The 14,986-nt window shown below is 43.1% G+C and overlaps 1 protein-coding gene across 10 annotated transcripts in view; it reads left to right on the plus strand.

Moving 5' to 3' along the window:
• DGKG (diacylglycerol kinase gamma) overlaps positions 1 to 14,986 on the plus strand; it is a 206,759-nt gene that overhangs the window by 170,953 nt on the left and 20,820 nt on the right. For 9 of the 10 annotated variants that reach the window (XR_005984256.1, XR_005984257.1, XR_005984253.1 and 6 more), the window contains 2 exons: positions 8,732 to 8,852; positions 11,793 to 11,853. Coding sequence is in view for 2 of the 10 variants with exons in the window: in XM_041731892.1 (XP_041587826.1) it covers positions 8,732 to 8,852; positions 11,793 to 11,853 (182 nt within the window). In the remaining 8 variants the exon portion in view is untranslated. Of the gene's footprint in view, positions 1 to 5,102; positions 5,280 to 8,731; positions 8,853 to 11,792; positions 11,854 to 14,986 lie in introns of those variants that run through there. The other variant, XM_041731894.1, reaches the window with a different exon arrangement.

Genomic DNA, 14,986 nt, shown 5'->3' on the forward strand with positions numbered 1-14,986 from the left:
TATTAAATCAACGTTTGCCAGATAAAAGACAGACTTGGAGGGGGCACCTGGGTGGCTCAGTCCATTGGGCATCTGACTCTTGATCTCAGCTCAGGGTCACAGATTCAAGCTCCGCATTGGGCTCCATGCTGGGCATGCAGCCCACTTAAAAAAAAAAAAAGAAGAAGAAGAAGAAGATGACAGAGCCAAGGAAGCAAAGTGATTTCTCCCAAAGTAATAACACTAGTGGGTGCCAAGCAGTAGTAATTGATGTAAGTCTGTCCAGAACCCATGCTCTGTACCCACAGTTTGTCTCAGGGGCACATTCTTCATGTTGGGTTTTCAGAATGCTGGGGAATGAGCCCTCCTGCCTGCTTGGTTTGCTGGCAAAGGCCCCTCTGCCTCTATCCGGTGTCTGAGCAAGGATCTCTAGGAAAAGCATTGATCCTAGACTATTTTTCAGGGCTAGTGTGGTTGGGATCCCTAAAGGCCTGGTGCTTGGAGAGGCCAGATGGGAATGTGTCTGTCAGTTACAGCCTTCCTTCCTTAGCCCTTTGTGCCCTAGGAAACCCCACAGCCCCTCCCCTCCAGAAAATCAAGAAACAGCCTTGTGGGGTTCTCCATCTCCCCGCCCCTGGGCTATTTTCAGGCTGCCAGGCTTCTAAGTTGGCTTTGAAGCTTTTCAGCCCAGAGCAGTCTTTCATCCGCACAGACCAGACCCAGTGGGAAGCTGAGGCCGTCTGATCAGTGCCTGGCTTTGTGGGGCTCTGGGTGCCTGAGCCGCCAAGGGCACGTGGCCCATCTCCATGGAAATTTGGAGGCAGGAGAGGAGCCCAAGGTGATACCTGCCACAGCTTTGGCAGGCCGAGTCTGAGAGAGGCCTGCCAGCTACCACTCACTTCTCTAGACTGTGGGGACTGAACCTGGCCCCCCAAGAAGGTGAGCTCTGCTTGTATCCTTCCTTCTGAGGAGAGCAAGAGGATTCCCCCGCCCCCCTCCAGTGCGTGTCAGCTTCTCCCTAGCACCATGATAAGGAACATTTCTTATTGCTGTTTATAGAGCACCTTCACATTCTTTAAGTCTTTTGCCCTCAAAATAACTCATGAAGTAGGCTTCATTATTGTGCCTATTATGGGCAGAGACCTGGGGGGAGTTTTGCCACCCCCCAAATTCATATGTTGCAGCCCTAATCCTCTACCTCAGAATGTGACTGTATCGAGAGATAGGGCCTTTAAAGCAGTGATTAAAATGAAATGAAGGCAGTTAGGGGGGACCCTAATCTAATCTCACTGGTCTTTATAAGAAGAGGAGATTTGGACGCTCAGGGAGAAATACCCAGGATATGCAAGCTCAGAGGAAAAGTGTGTGAAGAGGCGGCCAGAGGGTGGCCATCTGCAGACCAAGGAGAGAGGCCTCAGGGGAAACCAGCCCTGCCAGCACCTTGATCTGAGCTGTCCAGCCAATACAACTGTGAGAAAATAAATTTGTGTTGTTTTAAGCCACCTGGCCTCATGGGATTTTCTTATGGCAGGCTTAGCAAACTAACAGCCTCAGAAAGGACAAGTAACCTGCCCCTTATGGACACAGAGATGAAGCTGAAGCTGTTAGCCCCAAAAGCAAGACCTTGTGCAGTGTTTCTCAGCATTCTCTGTCAACTCCTTGTCTACCAGAGGCCATTTATCAAGTAGGGACAAATTCCTTTTTGCATTTTTAATTAGTCAGACACATACTCCTGCCAGTAAGAGCTTCCAGATGAGCATTAGCTAAGCTGCGTTACCCACTGAGCTGATAGGACTCCAGCCCAAAGCAATGACACCTAATATCTCAGCTTACCTGTGCTGCTATAACCCAGGTAAAGGGACAGTGCCTACAGGTGTTATTCTATTACACAGATGCCTGAAGGTAGGAGGCAGGCTTCCTTGCCAATATGGTGGGATGGTTCAGAAACTCTGTGGGCGCCATCACATAGGGTTTCAGCACCTCCACTCAGGATTTATTGGTTCCCTGGGCTGGCCCATTGCAACTCTCAGACCTAAATCTGTAGTATGACTGAAAGGGAAATGGGTAGGAATGGAGTTGAGCGTAGCAAGGCATCCTTTTAAGCTAAGGATCTCCCGTGGTATAGCAAGCAAGAGCCTCAAATCATGCCACTCATATGTCCTGAGCTTCCCTTGAATCTTAAATGACTGAATTTTCATTAATGTGAACCAGAAGCCAAGATGAGAATGATCATAAAAATTATGCATCAAGAGAGAGAGGTAAAAACCAGACTGGGTCATCATTACCTATTATATGCAGATTAAATAAGTTAAGTCATGGAAAGCCTGCTACCTAGTTCAATCTAGGCAAGTTAGTATTATTATTATTATTATTATTATTATTATTATTCACTATCTTTTTCCTCTTTTGGGTCAAACCTGTTAAAGTCTTTGGCACTAAAGCATGTATCTTATTCAGTTTATTCAACAAACATTTATTGGGAGACCTTCTATGTGCCACAGGCTGGGCTAGTTGCTAGGGTTACAAAGATAAACAAAACAGGAAAACATCCGCACTTTCAACTCTCACTGGAGTTGGGAGAGTGATATGTCCAGAAACAGTTGTCGTTGGGTGAGATCCATTATCTGAGCACAGGAGAAGGTAGAAGCACAGTGCCTGGGGAATCCAGGAGAGTAAACAGGAGTTCTCCAAGCAGAGGGACACCTGTGCAGGAGAACAGGGCCAGCTAGTAAATGACCGCGTATGCCTGGCTAAGGAGCCTCCAGAGCCATGGAAGGTTCTGAAGAAGAGAGTGGACATATCAGATGTGCCCCTTAACTTGAATGCTCCACCCCCTCCTGCTGACAGTGGGCAGGCCCAAGAAAATAAAAGCAAGATGAGACTGTTGAGATCAATGAAGTAGGAAAAGAAGCAGAGGGAAGGAAGAGATAAGAGGAAGGAGAAAGACTGAGCGGATGCTCACTTAAGGTAGAGCTCCCCTGAGTTCACGGCCTCTGTGTGGAGGTGTGAAACTATGAGAACCATTGAAGATTTTGAAAAAATTTTAGCCTGAATACTAGGATTTGGGGACACTTGTGCACAGCTCTAAGAAGGTAGATAAACAGATAATGAATGGGGAGTTGTCAGGCTGAATCTGGCAGATAAGGAAAGTGAAACCAGGAGACTTTTAGTGCCAGACACGTTCACATGCAGTTCTTCCATTTCGATCTCATAACTGTATGTGAGGTCAGTATTATTCCTAACTCGTAATTTTCAAGAGAAAAAGTTCCAGATCAAAGTAGTCAGGAAGTAACTTGTTTCTATTCTTTTTCACTCTAACTCCTGCATATATTTTGGGCAGTTTTATTGCTTAAGGCTCAGGTTCTCAATCTTGAGCATGCCCCAGAATCTTCCAGAGGGCTTGTCAGAACACAGACCATTGGGCCTAACCCCAGGCGTTTCTGATTCAGTAGGTCTGGGGTGGGGCCTGAGGATTCATGTTTCTAATAAGTTCCTGGGTGACACTAATGCTGCTGCTACAAGACCACACCTTGAGAAACACTAGCCTCTAGGGATGATCTACCCAAAGACCCGGCCCAGTGGTTCCCAAATGGTGCTACCTTTTGGAATCCCCTGGGGATCTTTTTTTTTTTTTTAAAGGTTTTTATTTATTTATTCATGAGAGACAGACAGGCACAGAGACACAGGCAGAGGGAGAAGCAGGCCCCATGCAGGGAGCCCAAAATGGGACCTGATCCCGGGTCTCCAGGATCACGCCCTGGGCCGAAGGCAGGCGCTAAACAGCTGAGCCACCAGGGCTGTCCCCTGGGGATCTTTAAAAACAAACACTGATCCCTAGCTCTTGGGCCCACACATTCTGATTTAAGTGGTATAGGTGCAATCTGGGCATCGTTATTTGTAAAAACTCTCCAGGCAACCCTAACATGCAGCAAAGTATGGCAACCATTGACTTAGCCTCTTTGCCTTGATGCTAATGCTCATTGCCACCCTCTTCTTCAGCTGCCTAGCACTGAGGCCACAGTAGGAACTTGGTATGTACTAGCACTGCTCATAACACCTCTTTCTAACTCTCCTTCTCCCACCTTCTCCTAGAACTCATAACACCTCTCACTGCCTTCTCCCCTTCCTCCAGTCCTTCATCTCCCTGCCTGTTCAAAGTAGACCCTCTGCTATAGTATTACAACCATCTCTTGCCCACTGCCAGTACATCAACCGGTTGTTCTTTCTTTGACCACATCTACCTGGAAAAGTTTGAGGAGGAGGATCTAAACCAGACTGCAGGCACGTGAATGCAGGGAGGCTTCTTGAAGTTGATGGTACTTGAGTTAAGTTTTGATGAAGAAGTAAAAATAGAAATGGACGTTTCAAGCAAGGGTACAGCATACAAAGAGGCACAAAGGAGGAAAACCAGAGAGTTTACCTAGAAAACTACACGGTATTGTGTACGTCTAGAGCAGGTACCTAGCCCTACAGGTGTCAAGGAACAAAACTGCAGAGGAAGCCTCTTGCCAGATGGGGACAAGCCTTGGGCATCAAGCCAGGAAGTTCACATCATGCTTACAAGTATGAAAAGCAGTCAGTTGATAGCTTTCTCTAAATGGCTTTTAAATTATAACATTAATACATACTTAGAGAAAAATAGGAAAAATATAGAAAAGCATAAAGTAGAAAATAACAATGTTCTTTAATCTAATTATCCAGAACTCCCCACTGTTAAGATTTGAAGGGAATTTGTCCTTTTCTCCTATGCATATTCTGATGGAGCTGAGAGCATGCTGTGTATAAATAAGTGCATATCTCACCTTCACACTTAACATGATATACATATTTAATGTTTCTGAAATTTTGTAAATATCTTAATGGCAGCACAAAAGTCTATCATCATAGATACCATATACTTTATCTAACTCTTCTCGCACAGACGGAAATGGGGAAGGAGCGGGGGATGTCACCATTATAAATGATACAACAGTATTCATGTTTGTGTGAACTTAGATCCTGTCAATGAGTTCTTGTGATTGGTACCAAAAAAAGAATTAATGAATCAACAGTATGAAAATTGTAGACTCCCATTGTCAAATTTCTTTCTGAAAAGTTTTTCCCAATTTACACTTTCATCATAGGTGTGAAAGAATGCACATTTCATCTCTTCTTGCCAGCACTTGGTGTTGTGATTGGTGCCACTGAAGGATTTTTGGTATGAGGATGACATGAGCAGATTTGCATTTATAAAATCACATGCTGGAGGCTGAGTCAAGAGGGCCAGATTGGAGCTGCTGCTATTGACGTCCTTGCTGTTCTTGCTTTGCTTTCACATTCTCCTTTTTCCATTTCCCCATTCTTCATCTTTTTTTCCTGCTCAGAGAGCATATATTGTTCCCTGCACACAAGCACAATGCTTTGTTACCAAGAGCAGAGCTGAAGGGCCTCATGCTGTGGTTGCAACAAACCTGTGCCTAGTTCAGTGACCTTCTTCTTATAGTTCTGTCAAATGAATAAATAAATAAATAAATAAATAAATAAATAAATAAATAAAATAAATCTATTTCTAGGCAGTAATTCTCTTTAGGTAGAAATTTTTTTATATATTTTTCAAAGAAATTGCCAAGTGAATTTATTACTAAATTAATTTCTTTCGGCATCCTGTGACCATCCAACCCTACATATGATCATCTCTGTCCCTGGAACATCTTTGCTCTTCTTCCTTCTTAACCCAGCAAATTACCTGTCATTCATGCATCAAGACCTTCTTAAACATCTGTGACACCTTCTTCCCATACTTAGTCCAGTAGGAATCAGTTACTCAGGCCTCCCTGTCCCTATGGTTCAATTATAGCATTTTTTACACCCAATACATTTTCTCCCACTTGGCCAAGAGCCCTTCAAGAGTAGAACATTTTGTATTCCCAATTCTTGTCTGGCACTCAGTTGCTACTCAGTAACTTATGAATGAATGAATGAATGAATGAATGAATGAATGAATTCCTGTTTTACTAAGGTGCATGGACATTCCAGCTTAAACACTAATGAGTTGAAAAGTGTAAAGACAATATGGAGGTGATGTAAATTGCCAAAGCCACACTCTGAATCATTGGTACCAGGTAAAACAGACACCTGGTATACCAGATGTCTTGATCCTGGATTCTGAGTTCCCAACACTAATTGTTCTGAGTGCTTGGATATTGAGTTGCATTCTATTCTGTTTCATTTTAACTCTAAATTTAATTTGTGCATATGTATCTCTGTGTTAAAGAAAGTAAAGGGAATTAAGTGATGCTAGATGACCCCAAAGTATGTATCAAAGAAAACTACCATGGACTATTTATAGATATCACACAAAAGAAGAACCCTGTGGTCCCCATAGGTTTAGAGAACAACATTAAATAGATTTCTTTGTCTCAGAACTACCTGGTAGGCATTGTAGGAAACTGAAAGAAAGATCACCTAGGCAATGGTGGAGAAATAGAAGAGCAGTCAAGTCTCCCTTCAGTGGTAGACAGGAGTCATCCTAGCCTCTTTACGCCAGAAAAGATTTAGAGTACAAATTCAAAAGCAGAATGGTGAAAAGTATACCAAGATCCTAGCCCCTTACCCTGCATTTATCTCCTCAGTCCCACATGTGTGTAAGCCTCTGCCCCCCACCCACCCACCATGTGGATGAGATCAGCCTTCATTACTTCTCTTCTAGAGCCAGGAAGCAAGGTAATGTGTGGGAAGTGATAGCTGCAAGGTAATGTGTGGGAAGTGATAACAACTTAAAGCCATTCAACAGGAAAATTTGTTAAAAGACCAAGACATTGTAAAAGCTGAAACACTTGAGTCTATTAAGTCCCCTGCTTCTTAGAACATTTTGTTACCAGAGAATGTTTCAAGGAGGGAAAACACTGAACTATCACAGCACTGTCAGATCCTGAAGCCTGCTACAAAGAGCAACATTTTACAAGACATCTGTCTTTCTGCCATTAGAGGAACCTCTGAAAAGTTCTGCTGCTTTTTTCTCCTACCCCAGTATAACTCCCCCACCCGCCTCACCCTTAGACACACTCCTCTATTTCTCCTCCTGCCTCCTCGTTCCTCCCTTCCTTTCCCCCTCTCTCATTCATAACCCATGCTGATTTTGCAGACACTGTTAAAATGACACAGTAAGCTAAGACTATCCAGTGGTTATTTAATGCTCTTTGGTAAGAAGGGAGCTAATTAAATGACTAGAGGTTTAGACATTTGTTGTTTATTGGATCCAAACTCCTTAAGAGAGCCTGGAGCATTCTCCTAAACAAACATTGCTCTTTCATGGCTACTTGTTCCAAGCCCAAATGAGATGGAGAGTTTAAGGAGACAGCATCTCTTCACAGATATGGGGGTAGGGGAGGGCAAGAGCCAGAGAAGAAGAATGGGAGTGTGGATTGAAATAGAGGGGAAAGCTTATGGGCCTATCATAGAAAGATGAACAAACACAGTTTGTGTATCTGTTGGCCCCTGCCGTCCATCAGTGAACATCAGTAGGTTGGACTGGAGCAATATTGACACATTTGTGGTCAGCTCAGTGGTTTGCTTAACTCTTCATTAGAAATATATCCATCAAGAGAGTGTTTTAAAACAATAGTCTTCCAAACAAAAAAGTAAAGACAAACCCAAATATCTCCTTGGCAATCTTTTTTTTTTTTATTATTCTCCTTGGCAATCTTAACAGACACTGTTACACTATACCAGGAGGCACCTTAGACAAAAGCCATCCATTAAGTAAATAAAAGCATTCACTTTCTAGTTTGGGGGTAATACGGGGATGTTAGTGACTAGATGCAATCTGTGAGGAAAGTACCTTTGCCTTCATAGGCAAAAAAAAAAAAAGAAAAGAAAAAAGAAATCTTTTAAAGAATCTGCCTTTTTGTTTTGCTTCTGTTTTAAGTACGAAAGTTCTGTTGTAAAAGTGAGTCTCGTTCCCAACATCAATCCTTGATCCTGCCATTACTTTTGTAAGAAATTGGGCAGGCACAGATCAGGCCTCAGGAACTCTGAAAAAAAAAAAATGTCTTCCAGGTGCCAAATCAGAAGTAACTGCCATTGTGAGAGGCCATTGATCCAGTGCCTGAGACTCATATTTTCTGTCTTGCTTTTTCTACGTGGACTCAAAATAATGTGGTATGGGTGAAATACTCTTTTCCTTGGCGCAGATGAGGTACCTGGTGTCCTGAAAGAGGTCAGTGATTTCCCCAAGGATGTCCAAGGAGGTTGGCTCACCACTGGCTTACCACAGGCCAAATTTGAGGTTAATTAACCATCAGTCATCATCATAGGGCCATGATGTTATTCGAACATTCAGAGAAAAGAAACTTGAACCAGCTATGGATAAGGACTTTCATCATCATTCCTTTCCTATCCTGATCCCAAACCAATGTGTCTTTAGCTGCACTGAGGGTACGTGTGTGTTGAGGGGGAGGAAGATTGAAAATCAGTTTGGAAGTAGCTGGTTCATCATTTGTTACTCTCCATTTGAAGAGGCTTCCTGAAATGTCAACCTGTTCATTGGATGCATTTAATGTTCTGAATCAAAACCTTTTTTCACTGGAATTGGGTTTCTGTTCATGAAAAGGTATATTTATTGACCTTTGGGGAAATTCTCTATTCAGAATGAGTATGAAAATGCTGTTTGGTGGGAGATGAAAGGATATGGACAGATCTGGGTTTCTGACCAAAACTGGCCTGAGGAACAGAGAGATGTGTATGCACTGCTTCTGCTTGTCTTACTCTGCAGACCTCAGTGACCAGCTCCTTGAAGTGGTGGGGCTGGAGGGAGCCATGGAGATGGGGCAGATCTACACTGGCCTGAAGAGTGCTGGCAGGAGGCTGGCCCAGTGCTCCTCTGTCATCATCAGGTATGCTTCCTCTTACCCAGTGGCCTCCGAGTCTTTTACCCCCTCAGTATTCGTACACACAAGGACTAGGAAGCCATCTTTGGATTTCAGTGCAGGGAGAGTGAGGTACAGAAGATAACATTTATACAGGATTTCTTTAGGGGCACCTGGGTGGCTCAGTAGTTGAGCATCTGCCTTTGGCTCAGGGTGTGATCCTGGGGTCCTGGGATCAAGTCCCACCTTGGGCTCCCCACAGGGAGCCTGCTTCTCCATAGGCAGAGGGACCTGCCTATGTCTCTACTTCTTTCTCTGTGTCTCTCATGAGTAAATAAATAAAATCTTAAAAAAAAAAAAAAAAAAAAGAATGTCTTTAGAGACCATTTCCCAAACAAGGTATAATGCAACCATCCAGGACATCAACTGAAGGGTCACCCATGACCTGTTGGCTATTATTTTTACAGTGAATTAGTGAAATTCTCTAGCCATATAAGATTATGAGGTCCAGAGGACCAGAGGTCCAACTCCTTGCCTTTTTTTTTTAATGATTTGGCCAACATATAGTACATCACAGTTTCAGAAGTAGAGTTCAGTGATTCATCAGTTGCATATAACACCCCGTGCTCATCACATCACATGCCCTCCTTGATGCCCATCCCCCAGTTTCCCCATCCCCTCACCCTCCTCCCCTCTAGCCACCCTCAGTTTGTTTCCTATGGTTAATAGTCTCTCATGGTTTGTCTCCCTCTTTGATTTCTTCCTTTTCAGTTTTCCTTCCAGTCCCCTATGATCCTCTGCTCAGTGCTGCCTTTCTTATCTTTACAAATTAAGATGCCAGATGCATGCTAGAGGGCACACTGTGACAAAAACCAGGTTCAGGTTCTCTGCTTGCTCTTTCTTTGATAGTGGCCTTCGAAATACTGTTTCCTCTCTGCCTTTGTAAAGCCAAACCATCATCATGAGCAAATCGGTCCCAATTGCCTAAGAGGGTGATGCTTCAGGAGGATGTGGACCCCACAGGTCAGTCACTGCAGGCTGCTGGAGGAAATCAAGTCTAATAGAGGGGATCCTCTGATTTCAGTTGCTTCTGTTGAGTCAGTAAAACTCATCAGATTCTTCTCCACCTGATTATTTGAGAAGTCTTTATTCCCTTCCTTTTCCCATCTAATTTTTTCAGCTCAAATCTTTTAGCGTGCCTTAAGGATCTCCTGGAGGAGCCACAGTATGTGGGCTTCCCAGAGATATTTGACCACAGAACCCTTTTGTCCCAAAACCTCTTGGGTGAGTGTCCTCAGCACACTTTTGGGGAAATGCTACTCTTGGCACTACCTTGCCTCCCTCAGAAAGAACCCCAAAGCTGGTTCCCTGACATCTCTTAGCTGAAGGTCTATCCTACTAAACCCTGTTATTCAGTGCTTCCCTGGATCTTCTTTGTCTTTTCTGTTATTATCCAAAGCTTTGCTTGCGTTCTTTCTGGGCTCTTGTCATGCTGGGGCCCCTAATTTCCACATTAATCTCCATACTTCTTTCCTTGTCCATCCTCCATGACTCTAGCACTGAGTAGGTCCAGGGCTGATACAGACCGCAGAGAGTGTAATATCTCAGTCCCAGGGGAATAAAAAAAAAAGCCACATGTAAGAGGAAGGACTTTTTCTTCATATTCAGTAGACCTATTTTAAGGTAGAACAGAGACGGTGAGCCAGGATCCCCATCCTCCTGGGCATTTCCCAGACACGCTCCTCAGCCCCAAGAACCAAAATGCCACTCTCTCCTTTCCTGATTCATTTTATTATTTTTTACTATTAAATATTCTCAGGATCAGTCAGACAATCATCTACATCAACACATAGCCTGTGTCATTTTTTTTTGATTTTTTTTTTTTTATGATAGAGAGAGAGAGAGAGAGAGACGCAGAGACACAGGCAGAGGGAGAAGCAGGCTCCATGCACCAGGAGCCCTACGTGGGATTCGATCCAGGGTCTCCAGGATCGCGCCCTGGGCCAAAGGCAGGCGCTAAACCACTGCGCCACCCAGGGATCCCTGTGTCATTTTTTTTTATTTCAAAAGCAGGGCAGATGCCAAACCCAGGTGAGAGCTTCCCAGCCAGTGGGTGGCTACTGTTCCCTGCTCACCCGACCAGAGACTTCCAAAAGGGCTTCCCTTTTTCTCCTGAAGGCAATCCAGTAAGAGTGCATATCTCTTCCACAGAAAGAAGTCAAAGACCTCCTCTCTCTCCTTTTCAGAATCCATATGCCGAAGAAGCCTTGTCCCAGAAAAGAAAGCAACACTGTCTTCTCTCCAACTACCCATAGGGACAGTATTCAAAATGACCCCACTTGCCAGCTAGGCCAGGTTCTCAATCTATGGAACTACAAAATGCCCTGGTGTTTGAGACATAAAAGAGAGGATAGTTAGGAGCAGGGGCAAGGCAAGACACACTCAGACCTGAGCTGTACCTTGTATACGTTGAAGACGTTACCTCATTGACATGATGCAACTTCTCACTCAACATAGAAACCAGGCCTTTTCCCATTTCATAACCTTTCCCATTTCACTGTGGAGTTTCTGGCACAGTCCATAGGCCCTCCGGCTGGTTGTTGACTGAGGGTCTGCTCAGCAGCAGTGCTGCCATACTTGTTGGCCACTGTTTCCCAGACTTCCGTGGACTTCACTGCTCACTCAAATCTTTTAGCATGCCTGAAGGATCTCCTGGAAGAGCCACAGTATGCAGGTTTCTCAGACTAGAGTCTGAGCACCAAAGCAACAGAATCACCCATAGCCTTGAGTCAGAATTCCTGAGGTGGGCTCAGAAACCTATTTTTAACAAGCCCTCCAGGAGAGTCTTTGGGAACCACTCCTAGGTGGGCAGATAAGGTCTTCCCACTCCTGTTTCCTTTTGGGGGACCACCCTCATTCTTTGACTCCAGAAGAGTCAAAGCTCACTGTGTTTTCTTGGAATTCCAGGACAAACAAGCTGCTGCCCATGCAAGTGGATGGAGAGCCCTGGATGCAGCCACCTTGCACGGTGAGTTTTGCCAATCTTGGAGGTAAGGGTGAGAAGCTTTATCCTGGGCCCCTTTTAGGCACTGACAATATGAAATCCTTGACTCTCAGAGTTGCAGGAGCTTGGGGAAATCACCTACTGCAGCCTGTCTTCCACTTTATTCATCCACCCTTTCACATACCTGCTAAGCCTTTATCGAACGTCCACTCTGGGCCAGGCACTGTGAGGTACCAGTTCCAAAACTGAATGAGACAAAGACCTGTCTCCAAAGCACTCACACTTATAGTTGGTGAATTCTAAGTCTTCATCAGCAGTGTCCTTGAGCATCTCTTGAGTCATTGCAATGGCCAAGAACTTGCCACCCCAAAAGGAAAGCTTGTACTGTTGATAAATAAGTATAATTGTGAGAAAGCATCTCCTTGTATAGAAGCCAAATATGTACCCTTGCCCTGGAACTTCTGCCCAGTGGCTATGACCACTGGGGCCTCTGGAGGAGAATCCCCATGGCCCACACACTTTGCCATAGGTGCACCTGCCTGAAATCCCCACTGCAAGGGAAACGCCAAGTTCTCACTCAGCACCCAGCACTGTGCCTGGTTTGTAACAGTTGCACAATGATATTCGTTGAATGATGAGTAAAGCGTTAAACAAATGAGCAAACAAAATAAAGGGAGCATCCTCATTCCCTGACTTAACCATGCCTATGTTTGCCCTCCATTGAGCTCTACCACCGGGGCCATGCATCCTTCATTCTTAGCTAGAAACCCAGCTAAAAACTCGATGATGAAGAGAAACCACTGTCCTGGTGTTCAGGGCCGGGATGTTCACAGGGATATTACATGAGTATCACCTTTAGTACTGTCGTGGATGTGCAAACCTCCAGAGGTTCTGAGCTCCCCCACTGCGGAGTATTCAGGTATCTCAAGAACCTGCTATTTTGAGCCCTCAAACATCAAATTTTCTTCTACTAGAGAAAGGGTTTGCATGAGATTTCTACCAGGCCTGAGTTGTAGATGTGTTTCCATCACTCTTTGTTCCATGTGACTTCTACAGATTATAAAACTGGCCCCTGGAGATAGACTCTAGGGATGGCAACTTCTATAAAGGGTATCAGAAGCAGAAATTTTTCTGCAAAACCTTACCTCAGTCTTCTGGCTTCTATGAAGACTAAGGAAAAAAAAATGAAAACACACTACAGCAAAAACTAATAATAGCTTACCACTTTGTTAGAATTAGAAAGGATGGAGGAAATTTCTACTACTTATAATTTTGATGGAGCTAAATTGAGAGAAATCTATCCAAACTCCTCTTGTCTCTAAAAAAAGGCTGAAGAAATCAAATCCTCTCCCACCTGGCTCAGCGAAATCTGAACACTGGATTGCCATTTCTTTTACTGCAGGGACTTAGTTTTGGAAAGAGCCAAATCTTTCCAAAGATCTTCTCCTGTCCCACTCTGACCCTCTCTCCATGCCACCCTTCGGAGATTTCAACTCACTGTAAAAACACTCATGTTCCAATGATCTTAAGATGTATAGTCTATGCATAGCCATGTGTAAAGATGTACGAGTCTGCTCGGGCTGCCATCACAAAATACCACAGACAGTGCAGCTTAAACGACAGAAATTTATTGTCTCATGGTTCTGGAGGCTGGAAGTTTAAGACCAGGAGCTGGCAGGGTTGTTCTCGTGGCTTCTCTTCTTTACTTGCAAACAGCCGCCTTCTCACTGTGTCCTCACGTGGCTTTTTCTCTGTGTGTGCACACTCCTGCTGTCTTTTCTTCTTATTTTAAGGATGCCAGCCCTTGTGAATGAAGGCCTCACCCTTCTGACTTTGTCAAAACTTAATTACCCCCTTAAAGGTCCTCTGTCCAAATATAGTCACAATGGGGGTTAAGGCTTCAACATATGAATTTGGGGGAGACATAATTCAGTTCATTTGAGAAAGTCATCTTAAGCTTGCAAGAGTGAAAACAGAAGTACCCTTGTTGAAACGTTTTCCTGAAGGCACACACCGACTGGGAGGTAGTGCCCTAAGGTTATATTAACCAAGGCTGAAAGCGCATTTCAGGGAGGCCTGAAAGGAGGGAGGCCTCATTAAAGGCAATAGTAAAACTATGCCCAATTTTTTTCATTGCCTCTCTTTACTTTGATAATGAAAAAATATAAATCAGAAGAAAATTTGAATAATTAGATAATCACGAGTGAAATCAAAAACAGGGTGCACGCCTTTCAAATCTGGGAAAGTTTAAATTTCATGAACCCAATCAATGTTGAACTCTGACAGAAAGCAAATAATAAGCAAACATTTAAGTTTTCATTTTAATTCCAGTTAGTTAATATGCAGTGTTATATGAGTTTCATCTGTACACTATAGTGATTCAACAACTCCATACATCACCCTAACAATAACAAGCAAACATTTAAAAACTTTTCAAGGCAAAATGAAAGAGGTTAAGGCTAAATATATCAATAATGACCTTAAAAATGTGCTAAAGTCTCCTATTAAAAGAACAGTACTCTCATATTTGGTTAAAAATTAAAATCCAATGATGTGCTTCTTGGAAAAGATATGCCTAAAACAAAAGGATGGGTATCTTTTATTTTATCCTTTATCAGACATAGAGAAATTAAAAGTAAAAAATTATATTACTAATTATATTAATTTTAAGCAAACTAACCTTCCAACATGCCAAAAGCACAAAGTGGAATAAGATAAGGCCACTTTTTATTTGATAAAAGGCACATTCATTTCTGAGATGTAATTATGACTGAATTGTAGGTATGCAATAACAGAATCAAAAAAATACATACTGTGAAAAACAGGATGAATATATGTTCTGAGAAGAAAATTGATATAAAAGAAGAAGCCGACAGAGATACAAGTATGGAGAGACTTTAAAATATTTGTTTCTGCCTTTGAGGTCAAGAAGCAAAAATAAATATCACAATCCTCAGATGAAATAACTATAACCTATAAACAAATTAAATATCTCATTTCTTTCAAGGATCCAGAGAGTATTTACTAAAATAGATCTTAAACTAGTTCACAAAGAAAAAAAACTATATAAAACCAGGAGGAAAAATCATAAAGGTTATTTTATTTTACCGTAAGGCAACGAACTCAGGAATTAATAAGAGAAGGTTAAATGAATAAA

The sequence above is a fragment of the Vulpes lagopus genome, chromosome 17 (genome assembly GCF_018345385.1).
Source record: "Vulpes lagopus strain Blue_001 chromosome 17, ASM1834538v1, whole genome shotgun sequence".
NCBI lineage: Eukaryota > Metazoa > Chordata > Mammalia > Carnivora > Canidae > Vulpes > Vulpes lagopus.